The sequence below is a fragment of the Coturnix japonica genome, chromosome Z (genome assembly GCF_001577835.2).
Source record: "Coturnix japonica isolate 7356 chromosome Z, Coturnix japonica 2.1, whole genome shotgun sequence".
In the NCBI taxonomy this organism is placed as follows: Eukaryota; Metazoa; Chordata; class Aves; order Galliformes; family Phasianidae; genus Coturnix; species Coturnix japonica.
The window spans coordinates 18532304-18549116 of record NC_029547.1 but is presented as its reverse complement, the minus strand read 5'-3'; the positions used below and the strand labels follow the sequence as shown (position 1 = coordinate 18549116).

At 38.4% G+C, this 16813-nt stretch overlaps 1 protein-coding gene across 1 annotated transcript in view; it reads left to right on the top strand.

Moving 5' to 3' along the window:
* The window catches only part of IL6ST (interleukin 6 signal transducer), a 34594-nt gene that overhangs the window by 6686 nt on the left and 11095 nt on the right, over window positions 1-16813 (top strand). The window contains exons 2-9 of the mRNA XM_015848721.1: window positions 610-690; window positions 1802-2113; window positions 2681-2813; window positions 3531-3691; window positions 4030-4181; window positions 5884-6043; window positions 10916-10998; window positions 12107-12326. Coding sequence (XP_015704207.1) covers window positions 610-690; window positions 1802-2113; window positions 2681-2813; window positions 3531-3691; window positions 4030-4181; window positions 5884-6043; window positions 10916-10998; window positions 12107-12326 — 1302 coding nt within the window. The remainder of the gene's footprint in view (window positions 1-609; window positions 691-1801; window positions 2114-2680; window positions 2814-3530; window positions 3692-4029; window positions 4182-5883; window positions 6044-10915; window positions 10999-12106; window positions 12327-16813) is intronic.

Genomic DNA, 16813 nt, shown 5'->3' with positions numbered 1-16813 from the left:
TCATATTGATGCATTTGTAAATAATGATTTATAAAATCTAATTCTGGCATGACATATATAAAACGTGTCTTGTAAAGTTTTGGAAGAGATAGATAGTTTTTTGTGGCAGTCAAAAGTTCTCAATGTGAAAGATGTGCTTCACAATTCTTAAGTATTTTAAGTGCAAATGAAACACTTGGTTTTGTGGTCTGTTATTCTGAACCTTAATGTAAGTATTGGCATCTTTGGAAGCTAGGCAAGGATAGTAATCATAATCAAATTCACTGATTTTGTTTTGAAACCTGAGTCAGGGTGTAGAAGTACCAGTGAACTTTTTCATGTATGATTGCTTCTCTTATGTAAGATAAGAGACTTTGCACTACATCAGTTGTCTTAAATAGACACTTAGCTTGTTTTAGCAGTGAGTAGAATGGAGAGGGGGGGAAAAAAAAAAAGCGCCCATTCATTTCCTCCTAGAGAGAAAGAAGATGGGACTTCTGGAAGGTTGGGGAGGAGAAAGTGTATATGTGAGAGATTGTGCTAGAGCAAATAGAAATTTTAATCGGACCATGATCTAATAGGAAGAGTAGTAGCTTAATTTATTTTTTTTTTCCATTTATCTCTTAACAGGAATTCCATCCAGCATGTTTTCTGGGTGGAACTGGGCAGTCTATTGCTTGTATCTGTTTTTGAATATTTGTTCCTTTGAAGGTAAGTCATCCATCTGAAACATAATGACTTAGAGAAATTCTTTTATCAAATGCTTGTAGCGAACATCTGCTTTTTGTTTAGGGACCTACTGCAGGTTTGGGGCAGAAAATGATACATTATGACCTAGGCCATGTTCTTAATCTTGCAGTGAGGTAATGCAATGTTTAACTAATATTCAGCTCTCCTTCTAGTTTCAACTGGTAAGGAGACAGAGAATCTGACTCACATCAGGAACAGCTTACTCTGTGGGGTCACCGTAGCAGACTACAGTCATAGTTTAGATGCTATAATGTGATTTCTCTAATTTTAAATACAGTATTGCTTCAAAGTTGAGGGTTTTTATTTTGCATGTGCCAGGTGAAATATAAATGAAAGTTTATCTTGGTCAGACTAAGCAGCTGTTAAAGCAGTAAGCTTTCAGTGAGTTAGTGTTCTGGTCTCTGTCATCACCTGGAACCGTGGGCCGCTTCTGCTGTGTAGCAAGTAATCATTCTAAAGATGTTTATTGTGGCTGTTTAATCAAGGTAACATTTTGGTCATCTGACATTTAATCTTCTAAGAGCTGACATTTATATGTCTATGTAGCAATAATCACAATTGCTGACTGTTTAAAAAGAAATGTTTGTCCATCTTCATTCCCAAATACTCTTGTATGTATCAGTGATTCTGAAATAGCTAACTCAAGTATTCAACTGTTTGAGTGTGATTCTTCTACAGTTAACCTACTGCAATAAAGGTGCATACCTCAAATTTTGTTGTTGTTAACTCTCAACAGAAAATAACTTCTTATATGCAAGAATAACTTCAGTTTCTTTGCCCTTCAAAATATACTCAATGTTCTTGTCCTTGACTCTTCTCCCAGTCTCTTTAAAAGCCCTTGATTATTAGTTGATATTTTCTTGCTTGATAGAACTCTTCTTTTGAAGCCTAAGTAATAGTAGTCTAGTTTTGCTCCTCAGGTTTGTTTCATAACTGCCAGCTAACTAGTTTCCTGCTTAGGCATATGTAGCAATATTTTCAGTATTACAGTGGTGTTGTAGCATCAGTTACTGTAGAGTGCATTGTTGTTGTTTTTTTTTAATGTTTTTTTTCCTAACAATTTCTACTCTAGTTTCAGGTGGACTTGTACAGTCATGTGGTCACATCATTCCGGAGTCTCCGGTGTTGGCCCTGGGTTCCAATTTCACAGCCTTGTGTATTCTGAATGAGAGTTGCCTTGACTTTGGCAATATATATGCTAGTCAAATTATATGGAAAATGAAAAATAAAGTGGTACCTAAGGAACAGTACCGTGAAATAAACAGAACTGTTTCTAGTGTCACATTTAATGACACTTCTTCACTAGCTTCTCCTCTGACATGCAACGTTTTAGCAGATGGACAGATTGAGCAAAATATTTATGGAATTTCAGTTACAGTGGGCTGTAAGTACTGTTTTTCTTGAGCTTAATTGTTACTCCAACAGTAGCTCCTAGGAATATTGCTTTTGAGAAACAGGGAAGAGAATGAAAAATGCATCCATCTTTATATTTATTTCTAGTCTGTCAACTCCTGGATAATTATATAAAAATACTATAAAATCTCGTGTCATCTAAACTGGTGAATATATACTCAGAATAATTTTATGAAAAATGGAAAATATTCCGGAGTATTTCACTCAGATAAAAGTGTTAAAGCTGCCTTTATTTATTTATTTATTTATTTTGGTCAGAAAGAAAATATGAATTTAACTGAAAAAAAAAACTGAAAAATGAATTTGCCTGATTGTTACTTTGTCAGGCATTTGCTCCTTGTATTACTTATGGTTTCTCAGAGTGGACAGTTAAACTTAATAACTTTGGTTTTCCCCCTTCTTTAAAAATACATGTGACTAAAAATACTCAGAGGCTTTCTGAAGTTGCTGTAAGAGGACATGTAGCATGATTCTTACTGAACTGTGTACATGGTAAAATATATATATGTATTAAATATTGCTAATTCTTTCTGTATAGTGCCCCCAGAGAAGCCTGAAAACTTAAGCTGTATTGTGAATCAGGTGTCAAAACTCACATATCCTATGAAATGCACCTGGAACCCTGGAAGGCCTACATTCCTGGACACACATTTTAGGTTGAAATACAGGTGGTAAGTATCTCTGTATATAATATCTAAATAATTTTAAGCAATTTTTGTACACTAAACCAGACCAGTTATTTAATACTTTGAAATCGTTTTTAAATTCAGTGTTCTGAAATATTGCTGCCTGTTTCTGTGGGGAGGATGGAGCTAAAACAGCTCACAGTAATTTAGAACTCCAACTTGAAATTTGAGGACTATGCTCATTTTGCATCAGCAGCATCTTAATTCTTTTGTTCTTCAAGTATATAACTAGCATGGTTTGAGTATAGTACACCTAATTATGATGTGGGTGGACCAAAATACATACTGTTTTTCTTAGATGATGGTTCTGTTAGAATGTTGCCATTCTAAGCAAGCAAAGAAAACAGCATATAATAACTAAATTTTGTAGTTCTCTACTATGTATTCTTGAAGAACTCAGTCTTGTTGGTCCACAGTCTAATCTAATCTTCAGCAAAAATTTCTCCTGTGAAGTCAAATTAAAATGTTTTTCAAACTCATTCAAATGGCCTTTTCTCATTTAAAGCAGAACAGACAGATTTGTAGTCCCTCCCTGGGAATAACTGCATATAGCTTCCCATCTTCTATGATTCTATGGTTCTGTCTTCCCTGGTTCTTCTAAAGTGCTTTGGTAATTAGTATGGTAGAATGTATGAATAGCTAGGAAACTTTAAATTAAAAAATCTAGTGGAAATAAAATTTTACATGCTTTTCTTTGTTTAGGTCACGAGAAAGCTTTCCTGACTGCATACCGAGATATTTAAATAATTCCTGTACCATTTCTGATGTCCAGTTCTTTGTTAACCTGGAGGTCTGGGTCGAAGCAGCAAATGCTCTTGGGAAGGCTGAATCTGATCGTCTTGTTTTTGATCCCATTGAGATTGGTAATCAATATCCCTATTAATAAAATCTTAGTAGCATGCATGACTTCTGTTCCTGTATATATTGCTAAATAGCTACATTAATATTTTTCATTATAAATGTAATGCTTCCAAGTATTATTGAATGGAACTTGAACTGTGCTGAAGAAATTCAGAATTCGGGAGATATGATTGCTTTTAGAGCCAGTAGTTCTTATGTAGCCTGCTTTAGAAATTTTTGTTAAATATCAGCCATTTGGGAGTGTGCAGGCTTAATGACTGTGTTGCAGCACAGTATATTAATCGCTAGAGGCATGGAAAAATAATGCAGCTGCAGGGATGACAGACTTCTTCTCTTCCAGTCAAACCACTGCCTCCACACAATCTATCGGTCAACTCAGGAATACTGCCTACTGTTCTGAAGCTTTCCTGGGAGAACCGGATTTCAGCAGCTGTGATGAAACTGAAATTCAATATTCGCTACAGGATCAGTAGTGATACAAACTGGATGCAGGTAACAAGAATGTCTCTTGTGACTATTCTGCTGTAACCTGGCCATTTGCCAAACTGCTGCTGAGGTTTACTTAGTGTTTCATCTCATCTTATAATTTATGTGGTATCCTAATGGTTTATTCGGCCTATTTCTGAAAGCTGTGATCTTAAGTTCTTTGGCAGTCCAGAATGTAGTACTCTTCTTGTGGACTTCTTTACTGTTACCTCAGGTTTGTCCCATCTTTTGCTGATCTTGTACATACAACATCTATAACACTTGTATATGGAAATACTAGAGTTGATGCAAAACTACTGATCTAAATGTCACTTAGAATGCTGGATTCTTTTTTTAAATTGATTGTAGCTACAACAGTATGTTCAGTACAGCATTCTGGTTGTCTTGCATCCATGCCTTGAGCTTGACACAGTCAAAACTGAAACAACTGGAAACAATGAGAGTGTGTCATACATGTATAATATGTTTGTGTGAGGTTTTCTCTTTTACGTCATTCCTGGCTGTATTGTCAGAATTTTATCAGTTTTTTTCCCCCTTAGCATTCACTGAGCAGCGATATTCCAGAAACTTTTTTTTTCTTACTGAAAGCCTAAACAGCTTCTGTTTCATCATGTAGGTCCTAAAATATTTTGAATTTCATGACATCTTGAAAGAAAAGTTGATTTTAACTTCACAAAATACAATATTGGAGCAGATAGCATAGCAAACTGCCTGTGACTAGGATAGTGTATCTCTTTCATGGAACATCATCTGCTATAAATCTCTGCATTTAAAACTTAAGGTATCCTGTATTGATATTTTGTGCAATGCTGTTCAGTACAGTTTATCCTGCAACTTCAGGATCTGTTGATGTGTTGTACTGTTAAGTCTTTTTTTTTTTTTTTTTAACTTCCCCATGTAACATTGAATCATATAACTGCTTGATTAAAAATGGAGAAAACTCTGAAGACCTTCACTTGCAAGTGGAATTACTTGTGCTGGAATCAGTGTATATGAAAGCCTTAATCTGTTATCCGTATATGTTTTTTATGTTTTTGTACTTATGCATTAAGATTTTTTTTTTTTTTTTTTTTTTTTGCATTCAGTTGTCATTTTAAAAGGGAAAAGAATTATGGGGAAAGAAGCTTTTATTAACAAAGTCCTACACTACTCTAAAGGGAAGATGTCAGACTTTCAAACTATTTCAGAGTATTTCCATGTCAATTACAAAGCAGTGGAAGTAATGATCCTGCATTCTCTTAACTTGATAGGTGACTTCTAGCATGGGTATTCTGCAGCAGCTAATCCAGCAGATACCCACCCTTGTTTAAGAGCTTTTCTGAGCATTGCATATCAATAAGAGGAGTTACAGTAGAAGGAAGAAACTTTGTTTTATTAATGTAGTAAGTAAAACAGAAAATAATCTATATGAAAAGCAGCAACAAAATGTAAGAGGTTATTCTGAGATAGCTGCTTACCTGTTTTTGCATATATGCTTCATAGTTCACCTGATAAACATATGTAGATTTGTGACTGAACTCCTATCATATCCGTGGTTCAGAATTTAAGCTTTTAGAAATAGAAGGGACAAGAGCAATGTTGTATTGATCCTGTAATATAGAGGTTAAGCTGTTCGAAGTGGATACTCCTCTTGAATGTGAGACTGTAGTAGAACAGAACTCAAATTTACATTTTTTGATTGGTTTGTACAATCTTCCTTCCCTTACAGGTTCCTCCTGAAGATACAGCTTCACCAAGAACTTCATTCAGCATTCAAGGCCTCAGACCATACACAGAGTATGTCTTTTCAATTCGATGTATGAAGGAAGATGGAGTAGGCTTTTGGAGTGACTGGAGTGAAGAAAAAATTGGGGTCACAACTGAAGATAGTAAGTAATATATGAAAACCAATCACCAACTTTAAGAATAGCTGAGTGCTCTGCAGTTTGACAATAGCCAACTGAAATTCTGCATAGTCATTTGAGCTGCTTGATTCTGCAAAAGAATCTGTTTTTTATATGAAGACTTTCTTTCAGTAGACAGAGTGCTTTAGGTAATGAACAGCTCAGAGCTAAGGAGGTGATCAAGTGAAGTAGTAAGTGAGCTAGTAGTATCGCTAATTATGAACAAGATTATTTTTCAAGCTGAAGCACTGATAAGAAAAAATACACAGATGGAGGTGTGGCCTCTTGTTCACTGAAGTGTGTAAATATGATGCTGTTTTAACTTTCCTTGCATCTGCTACACTTTCTTGCATGTCACAGTATCACAGCCTAGTTTTGCAGTGTCTTGCACCCACTAATTTATGATACTCTGCCCACAGTTGCTACATCTTGCTGCTCATCCTTAGTAGGGTAGACATTGATTTGGGTGGTCTTAAAAAGAGAACACTGTGGATAAATTACTAACTTTAAACAAGATTAAGCTTATGTGAATAATGGTTTTACCTGAGCAATATTTAGTTAAAAAAAAAAAAAAAGATTGCTTTGTTATAGTTTCCATTTTTTATGACAGTTATTGATTTTGTTTAAATCCTGTAGATCTAGATTTAAGGTCTTCTTTCCCTTTGCAATATGGCTGAACAGTAGTTTGCTGCTATTGTGACTTATAGAGGAAGATGTTTTACCTCTAGCAGCTCTTAAATGGCAGTGTTCATTTCATGTTTAGTCTTGCCATAGAGGACTTGAGAAGCAGGATCATAGAACTGTAGAATCATAGAATGGCTTGTGATGGAAGGGACCTCAAGGATCATCAGGCTCCAACCCCCATAACACGTGCAGGGCTACCAACCTCTGTATCTAACACTAGGATGTGCATAGCCTCTAAGTGTACACCAAGTATTTCACGATTAACAAACACAAAAGATAGAATGCATTTAATTAGTTGACTAAGTTTTAATTTCACAGCCTTAGTTAGAAAAAAGCTGCTGAGCCTCCACAGCTCTGCAGGGCAAATACTCAGCGCAGTGTGCAAGATCCATCCATGCTGCATCCAGATGATGAACTTGACTGGCCATGGCTATTTGGCTCCTTGTGGTGATCCAGTCAGCTGTTTGTCTCTTTACAACGAGCTGTGTCCTGTATTTGTGCTATTTAATCATAGACTCAGTCATATTCCTTCAGGACGATGGTACCAAGACAGTTACTGCACTGGGTCACTTCCTCTAAAATATGTATTCAGTGCATTTTGTATTTCATAGCAGCATTGGTTGCTTCCAGTTGCTTGTGAACACATACATTACTTGATAAGTAACTACACCTCACTATGATTCTGTGTATATTACCTTTTACAGCTAATGGAAGTCACTCCAGTATATCCTGCTAATGAGGCAGTCCTGCAAGTTTGTATTTAGGTACAGCGAGTGCTGCCTTCTGCCACTGAGTTGTTGCCAAAATTATTAGTTGAGCATACTTCATGTGTTTAGCATTTTTCCGTTATGTATTTTTATTGTTTTGTAGCATTTTATGCCTTAGCAATTCCTGCAGCAACTGTAAACCAAAGTTGCAAAACAATAACTGAGAAGTAATTATTGGAACACTCAGATTAAAATCACATCCATGTGTTTGTTACTGCAAAACCTTCTAGTACATAAGGCTGAATTCTTACATTTTTTTCTATTAAAGCAAGCCATGAAATGTGTATACAAACACAGTCTAAATCTATGCATACAGCTGTTTAATTGTAAAAACTTTTTAACAGGTCTGCTGCACTGTGTTTATCCATAGGATTCAAACCATCATTTCCAGATACAAACCCAGACTTTGTTGATGTTCATCAGTGTTCTGTGATCCATTGAACATTTGTCATTCATTTGAATGACCCATATGTTAGACTGAACTGGAGCTAACTTAAGAGTGCTAAATAGATCTTTAAAAGGAGCAAAATTCTATCCTCTTGAATCTGAATCCCTGTTGGTATCAAAACACCTTGTATTAGTATGTTTCTTGCTACAGCTGAAGTTAACTAATCTGTTGTTAGGGTCTTCTTTGCTTTTGGTAAGTGTGAATACAGCCTGTCTTCTGGTTTAAAAAATTGCTCTAGCTGTACTTTCTAATGGAAACAATATTCATTCTTTCTCTGCATTGCTTGCTAATTAGTCAGTATTTCTGTTGTTTACCAATAAATTGAGAGTGAAACTTTCTCTTCTGAGTTTGCTTACAGCCTCAGTGCTGGTGTCATCTCTTGCAAGTAACTAGATAAGTTTGTAAATATCTAGGATAAAAGGATAACTAGAGTAGGAAAGGACTTACACAGAGAGAGGTAGGAAGCCTCTCTTTCTGTTTTTCTACTAATTTTTCTACTAATCCTTTTTCTACTAAGTGCAAGGCTCAAACGAGGAAATCCAGTTCATAGTATTAGCAAAACCTGTATGAAAATAACTACACAGCTGTCTGCTGCAAAGGTTAAATGAAATGGCTGGGTGTTGCATTTACTTATGCTATTATTATTGCCTCTGTAATCAAATTAGAAAACTGAACTTTGGGCAATATGTTTTGTTTAAGACTGTTACACCAGTATTCTAGAAAATTGCAGTTTCTTGCATTGTGTTCAAAAAATGTCCCAGTGACTTACTACATTAATTGCAGTGACTCAAATGTATAGTATTGATGCTGAACAGTAATCTGATAATTCTGACTAATTTGAAATGATTTATCAGTTTTACTTCATAATACTTTTCAGGATACATTTACTTGGTACCCACAAGAAGTAACTGTAGCCAAAGGTATCTATGTGCAGCAGAGGAGGTGTGCTGTATAATTGTATTACAATAGTATATCTAGTGAATTCTGAGGACTGCGAGAATAAGTTATCTTCAGAGTGGCTTGATTTTTAGAAGCTTGCTTGATTTCCAAGTAAATAATCAGCAGCAGAATTAGGAATCACTTGCTGATTTCTGGCTGTAAAAAGAAATAAGCACTGTTGGGATTTTAAGCCTTATTTCTCAAGGAACTTGGTTATTATTAGAAACCTTTCCTGTCCAATTCTTGCACTGTGAGGTTTGAAACCATTGTTTGGTTTACTTTGGTTTAGTTCCATTTCATTTCTAATTTGCAGTGTTTGCTTTATATCTATTCCATAATGATCCGACCCAATATGAAGACAGTGCACTGACTTCTGCTTACATACTTGATAGCTGACAGGGAACCTCTTTTTTTTTTTTCTCTCAGATTACTATAAGCACTTTGTGGTATTTGTTTAGCTTCTGAATTAGTCCTTTTTTTCCCTTCCCTATGCTTATAGCCTTTTTTCCTTGTGCTCTTCTTGGTCTTCCTTTGGCGGTTTCTAATTAGTTTTTTAGTGCCTTGCAAGCACTTCAGTACATCTGTCTCTGAACAGAGTTAAAACAATAAAGGATTTTGTTGTCAAAACACCACTTCATGCTTATTGTTCTACTGCACTGGGTCAGAAGTCCTTCCTTATTTATCCTAACTGAGCTCTCAGGAAGTGAAGTTTTAGGTTGAGTTTACATTTGAGCAGTAAGAACCCCTGTAGGTAGAACCTGCCATTAAGCAGAGTAGAATTTGTATGTATGGAATGACTAACTTTCAGCTGCAGTCAAAGATTAATCTTTTCTGGGGAGGTGTTATAAAAATATTTGTTCAATATCCTAGCCATTTTTTTTTTCAGCTTCAGTGACAGTGCTTTACTGCTTTCTATTGCATGGAAGAGGAGTGTGTTCTACTGCTCAGTCTGAGCAATGGGAATTTCAGATTTCCTGTTTACTAGATAAACTGCACTGCTGCTTGGCTGTTGCAGCCTGCTCTGCAAGGGAAAAAAAAAAATTAGTGATCAAGCATCAGTGTTTTATTTTTGCCTGAAAGCCAAGGTGTTAAAGTAGGAAAAGAGCATGAGGCAAGTCATGTTGCAGTCATGATCTGCATTAAGTGAGATAGATATCTACCATCCATTTTCCATGAATCAAAGGTGTGTACTGAAATAAGATTAAGAGCTTACTTGTCAGTTCCTAGTTCTTTCCTCCTGATGTAGAGTAAAAGAGGCAAGATGCACCCTGTAGACTTGACTTTGTTTTTTAGATATGAAACTGCCAAACCTTTTAATTATTAACACTGAAAATGCAATAAAAGAACTCCCACACAAACACAGTCTACTGAGATTATAAATTTAAATGCATTTCAAGGCTTACATTTTCCCTTATGATTAAAGTCCTTGCCAAGAATTGGCCGCTTTTTCTTGCTTTATGCACTGTAATAGTTTCATTCTGCATTGAAATGAAATTTACAGTGGAAGTACTACTTAAATTTTTAATGGTACTGACACAAAAAACTGTTGTAGCATTGTACATGGAGTACTGCAGCTCTGTTATTCAGATTCTTCCTACCTTTTTATAATAAAAGGGTATTTTTTTGTGGGAGAAACCAGTCCCCTCATTGACTATTCTGCAGTTGCCATTTTGAAGTGACTTGATGTTGAGTGGTAGGGATGGTGTAGTGGTTACTGAGTGCAACAAGGTTATCAGTGTGCAGAAGAGTAGTATTGTGCTTCTGAACACAAGATGCGCAGTGTAGATTTAGCTGTGCCTCAGCCATGTTGAGTTTGGCCATTGTCACTGATGTTCTCTTTGGTGGTGCTCTCTTTCTTTGATATTGAGTGTTTGGAGCAGAACTGGTATTTCATTCATCCCTTCAAGATACCTTTTCATGAAGCTGTTTCACTTACCATACCTAAACTTGCTTTCTTCTCAGGGAAATAAGGAAACTATTTATTTATTTATTTATTTACTATTATTATTATTATTGTAGAACCATCTAGAGGGCCAGCCATATGGAGGACCATTGATGCATCTCCCTCACCGTCTTTTTGGACTGTACGACTGATGTGGAAGGTAAAACAATGTGCTAAGCTGCAAAAATTGAATATTATTTTTAAAATGAGTTTGTGTAAATTTACCTCAACAGATGTAGTAGATATCTGTGATGAAACAGTTATCAATACAAAAAATGACCTAAAATTTTTCATAACTTCTTAATAAGTGAGTAATAATTCTTTCTTCATAAGAAAGTAAGATTTTAAGGCTGTGAGTAATCCAGAATCCACTTGGAGATTTCCCAATTGCTGTCTTCAAGGGCTGCGTGTGGAATTGGAAACTCCCTTGCACATAGTTTGATATGATGCCTTCTAATGTATCATACAAGAATCCTTCAGCTGCAAAATCCATTAAACCTAGAGATATTCCAGAGACCAGACATTATTTACAGCTCTGTGTGTTCGTGTGGAATAGGCTACTGATTATCCCAAGCTGTGAAACTGAATGCAACGATCAGTCCCTATCTCCTGCTTTCTTCTGGCTTCTGACCTGTTATATTTAATTTAGCTTTGCTTTATTAGTATGTTTTATTAGTATTTTCCTGTTGATACATGCCTTAGGTGAACTTCCCTGTATATGGATCCTTTTCTGATTTAACTTGTATGTCATGTGCCACTCTGATGTTATTAATTAACTTAGAATTGGTAAAATGGTGTTACTTAAGTTCACCCTCTTTAAGAATGTTCTCTACATTCCCTGATAGCTAATATTGTTCCAGATAATACAGATGCAAATATTTTTCTACTTATAATAAAACTGCTCATGCTGTTCTGCATTTAAGGTCAACCCAGCCTATAACATGAAATTCTTTTGACAATATTGTGTTGTGAAGTTGCACAAAATGCACGTTTTTTTCCACACAAGGTCCAAAATCTTGACAGAGGTGCTTTTGTTAGATTGCTGTATAGGATTATGAGTCAAGCAAGATTTAAAAAAGAAATAGTTCTAGAGAGTACTGTTTTACAGAAATGAACTTTAAAGCTATTTGCAGTTCTTTTAATTAACTTAATTATATATGTAACTTGTCTTTCTCTCAGTTCTAAACCATTAAACTGTGCTTTAAAGCTAATCACGTTTGTTCAGTATTGATATAATCTATAATCTAAAAAAAATGTATTTCTGACAGGCACTAGAGCCATATGAAGCCAATGGAGTAATCTTGCTGTATGAAGTAACTGTCAGAGCTAAACCACCCCTCTCCCATCCACCATGGAGGTACAACGTTACTACCACCAGCCTTACATTAAAGCTGCCAAATGGAACTTATGAAGTGACTTTGATTGCCCATAACAGAGTTGGGGCATCCCCTCCATCAGTTCTACTTATTCCATCAAGTAACTCAAAAGGTTAGCATTACAATAATGTCTCTAACATTCAAATGCACAGAACAGTAGAATCTGTGACTTCTTATAAAAAATGTTCAGTGTTGTAAAATTACACCTTTTACATTAACATACAGTTGTAATACTGCTAAATGCATGTGTGCTCCTAACCCCTTCTAATCACTCTGCAGATTGAACAAGGACTATTCTGAAAGTAATGCCTCCTGTTTTAGAGTGTTGGTCCATGACATTAGAGTCAGATGTTGGTGGGTGGGGCGGATGTAAAAATTGAACTTTCCCACCAATATTCCTTTGCATTTTGTTGCTGTGTGACTGGTGGCAGCAGAGGAAAAGTCTGACAAACTGGCATATGACATGGAAGTGCTTATGAAGCGAAGATGTGTCATTGAATTCCTCCATGCAGAAAAAAGTTTTAGTCACTGACATTTGTCAGTGCTTGCTGAACATTTATGGAGATCAAACAGTGAATATGAGCACAGTGTGGTGGTGTGTGGTGCATTTCAGCTATGGTAACAGCATTGTTCCAGATGAACCATGTTCCAGACAGCTATGCATACTTTTTTTTTTTTTTAAAAGCACAGCATGCAAGCCCTTTTTCATCATTGGTGAAGAGGCACAGCTAATGGTGCTAGCTATGTTCAAAAACAGTGTTTTGTAGCTATTTATCAAATGCTATTGTCCTCTATGTAAATGTTGCAGTTTCCATGGAAATGATTCATAGAATCATAAAATCACTAAGGCTGGAAAAAACACTGAAGAGCCATCTAGTCCAACCATCCACCAATCACCAATATTTCCCAGTAAACCATGTCTCTCTGTACAGTATCTAAATGTTTCTTGATCACCTCCAGGGACAGTGACTCCACCACTTCCCTGGGCAGCCCATTGCAGCACCTGACCACTCTCTCAGAGGAAAAAATTATTTCTTAACTTCTCCAGGCTGAACAATCCCAGCTTCCTCAAATGCTTCTCATGAAATTTGTGCTCCTAAACCCTCACCAGCTTTGTTGCCCTTCTGCAACCACACTGAGGCCTTAATGTCTTTCATATAGTGAGGGGCCCAGAACTGAACGCAGTACTTGAGCTACAGCCTCACCATGGCTGAGTACAGGTGAATAACCACTTCCCTGCCTCTGCTAGCAGCACTATTTCTGATACAAGCATTGATCCCACTGGCCTTGACTACCTGGGCACACTGCTGGCTCATGTTCAGACAAGTATCAGTCGATACCCCCAGCTCCATTTCCTGTACACAGTCTTCCAGCCACTCTGCCCTGAGCTTGTAGCATTGCCTGGGATTGTTGTGGCCAAAGTGCAGGACCTGGCACTTGGTCTTGCTGAACTTCATCCAGTTGGCCTCAGCCCAGCTATTCAGCCTGTCCAGAATTCTCTGTAGGGTTGTCCTATCTCCATTCAGGTTGATGCTTTCTGCTAACTTGGAGTCATCTGCAAGTTTACTGAGGCTGCACTTAAAGCCCTCATCCGGGTCATCATTAAATATATTGGACAGGCCCCAGTGCTTACCCCTGGGGAGCGCTACTCGTGACTGGTTGTCAGCTAGATGCAGCTTAATTAATCAACACTCTCTGGGCCCGGTCTTCCAACCAGTTCTTTATGCAGCAAATAATGTATCTGTCCAAGCCACAGACTGCCAGCTTCTCTAGGAGTACTATGAGAAACATTGTCAATGGCTTTGCTGAAGCTTAGGTAGACTACCTTCAACATCAACAACGTTTGCCTCATCTCCCAGGCAAGTCACTTGGACGTAAAAGGAGGTCAGGTTGGTCAAGCAGGACCTGCATTTCATGTACCTGTTCTAGCTGGCTCTGATTCCCTGGCTGTCCCACAGATGCCGTGTGATCTCCCTCAAGATGATCTGCTCTATAACTTTTCATGGCACTGTGGTCAGACTGACAGGCCTGTAGTTCCCTGGATCTTTATGACCCTGCAGGTAGATGAGAGTCTACCAGGGTATCTCCCATGGTAGGCTCTCCTACCAGCTGCATCGGGAAGTTATCTTCCATACACACTAGAAACCTAGATTGCTCTTTCTGTGTTGTATTGTATTTCCAGCTGTCATGGTACACAGGTAGATTTTTGTTTAAACTGTGACACCAGCATATATCAGGGAAGCTTAAATCCCCCATGAGAGCGAGGGCTGCTGATGGCAGTTTCTGCACTCTGTTCCAAGAATTCTCCATGTGTCCCTTCATCCTGGTTAGGTGGTCTATAACAGACTCCCACCAGGATGTCAGCCTTGTTGGCCCTCCCCCTGATCCTTACCCACAGAGATTCCACCTTATCATTTCCAACTGCTACTTCAAAACACAGAGAATCTTGCCACCACCCCTCTTTTTTTGCCTGTCCATTCTGCAGCACTCCAGTCCTGGGAGCAATCCCACCATGTTTCTGTAAAGGCAACTAAGTCCTAGTTTGTCCGCTGCACAGTGACTTCCAGCTCCTCCTGTTTGTTGCTCATGCAATGTTACATGCATTAGTGTAGATAAACTTCAGCTGAGCCCCCTGCCTCAGCTCCAGTCCCATCATCATTAACGTAGGCTCATCTCTGACAGGCCTGATTTTATCTTCTTCCCATTTCATACGAAGTTTAAAGCCTTCCTAACAAGCCCTGCCAGCTCCTGGAATCCACTTCTCCCTTTGAGACAGGTGATACCCATCCACAGCCATCAGGCCAGGTGCTGAGTAAACCACCAGTGGTCAAAAAAGACAAAATTCTTGTGTTTACAACAGCCTCTCAGCTGTGTATTTATGAGATGGGTTTTCCTGCTCCTTTAAGTATCATTTGCTGCCACTGATGGGATAGAGGAAAATACAATCTGTATTGCCCATTCCATCCACTAACTGTCCCAGTTCCCTTTTAGATAAGTCCTTTTAGATAATCCTCAAGCTTCTCTCAGCAACTTCATCACTGCTGGTCTGAACTATCGATAAAAGATAATAGAGGGGCAAATCAGACGAGGAAGTTTCCTGGAAATATCCCTGACCTGGACCCCAGGGAAGCAGCACACTTCCTTGTGGGCAGGGTCACAGAATCACAGAATCACAGAATGACCCGGGTTGGAAGGGACCTCAAGGATCATGTATGTCAGTCTGACATACAGGGCCCTCCCTTAGTCTCAGCAGGGAGTTGCCTGTGGCAGTCACCCTTCTGTTCTTGTTGGAGGCAGTACTGAGCAGAGTCAGTTGCCTTGTGAGTGGACCTTCCATCGCATTGTCACTCACCTCTCCCTCAAGTTCTAGAGCATCAAACCTATTATGCAGGGGCACATAGGAAATCAAGGTAGCTCAAGGTGGGGGTTGCCTGTGACACTAAGATGGGACCTGTTTCCACTCCTGCTCTTCTCTTAAATCATCTGTCTCCCTCTGCTTGACAGTGGCAGAGGAGGAGGTCCACTACTGTTTGAGAGGTATCACCCCAGTGTCTTTCTCACTTGTTCAGCAGGAGGTTACAGCAGCAGTCAATTTCTTATTCACACTCTTTGGTACACCTTAGTCTCTCCACCTTCTCCTTGAGCTTTGTCACCATACTGCCATCACATACAGTATCCACCTACTCATACCTCACACAGGTGGAATCCCTGCTGCCCTTCACCAACAGCAACTGGCTCATGCATTTGCTGCAGCCAGACTTGAACCGCCACATTTCTAGGCAGGCATGCCATTTGAGATGCCACATTCTTGCTTGCCAAAGATTTATGGCTAGAGGAGACCATGGCTAGATTTGCTATGTGGGAGGTTTTAAACATGCAGTGGGTAACCCTGCTGCTGCTCCTGGCTTCATCTCCACAGCACTCCTATGCAGAGGACAGCAGCTGCTCCCTGACCAGGCTGCCCCTCAACCAGCCAAGGCAGTTCCCTGCTTTAGCACAGAATGTGTCTGTTCCAGAGCTGAGTACCTCACAAAAAAATAGGAGGCATTACTTCTGGAGCAACCTATGTGTGCTGGGATTCATGGCGATGTAGGCACTCGTGAATTCATTGCAAGTTTGGTGTGCTATTTCACAGTTCCTTATGGTCCACAGAGCAACTTACACTGCATTTTCTATTTTATTTCTTCTTGAATAGCAGGCATTTCTGTTTTCTAAAAATAAAATATTTGGGGAAGCAAGTGTCATCTACTTCATGTATGTCCAGTTTAGCTATTGTTCTTCTTCCTTCTGCTTTGTGGTATTCCCTCCCACCCACCTCCCCTTTCTGCTCTTGCCCTTGTCTTACCCTCCAGTGTTTCCTGTATCTTGTGAAATGGTGGAAACAGACAACTCTGTTCATTTTCCTTTGTATCATGTTCCTTTTATTGTGCAATGGTAGTAGTAAATGCAAGCTGGTTTCTGCTTATTGCCCTCATCTGCTGAATCTAGCCTTTTGCATAATCCAAGAATGAGGAGCAGAGGTAACAAAACTTAATACATCAGTGGGTCTGATACTTGGTGTGTAAACACTAGGGGAGAGCCACAGATTTGAAAACTACT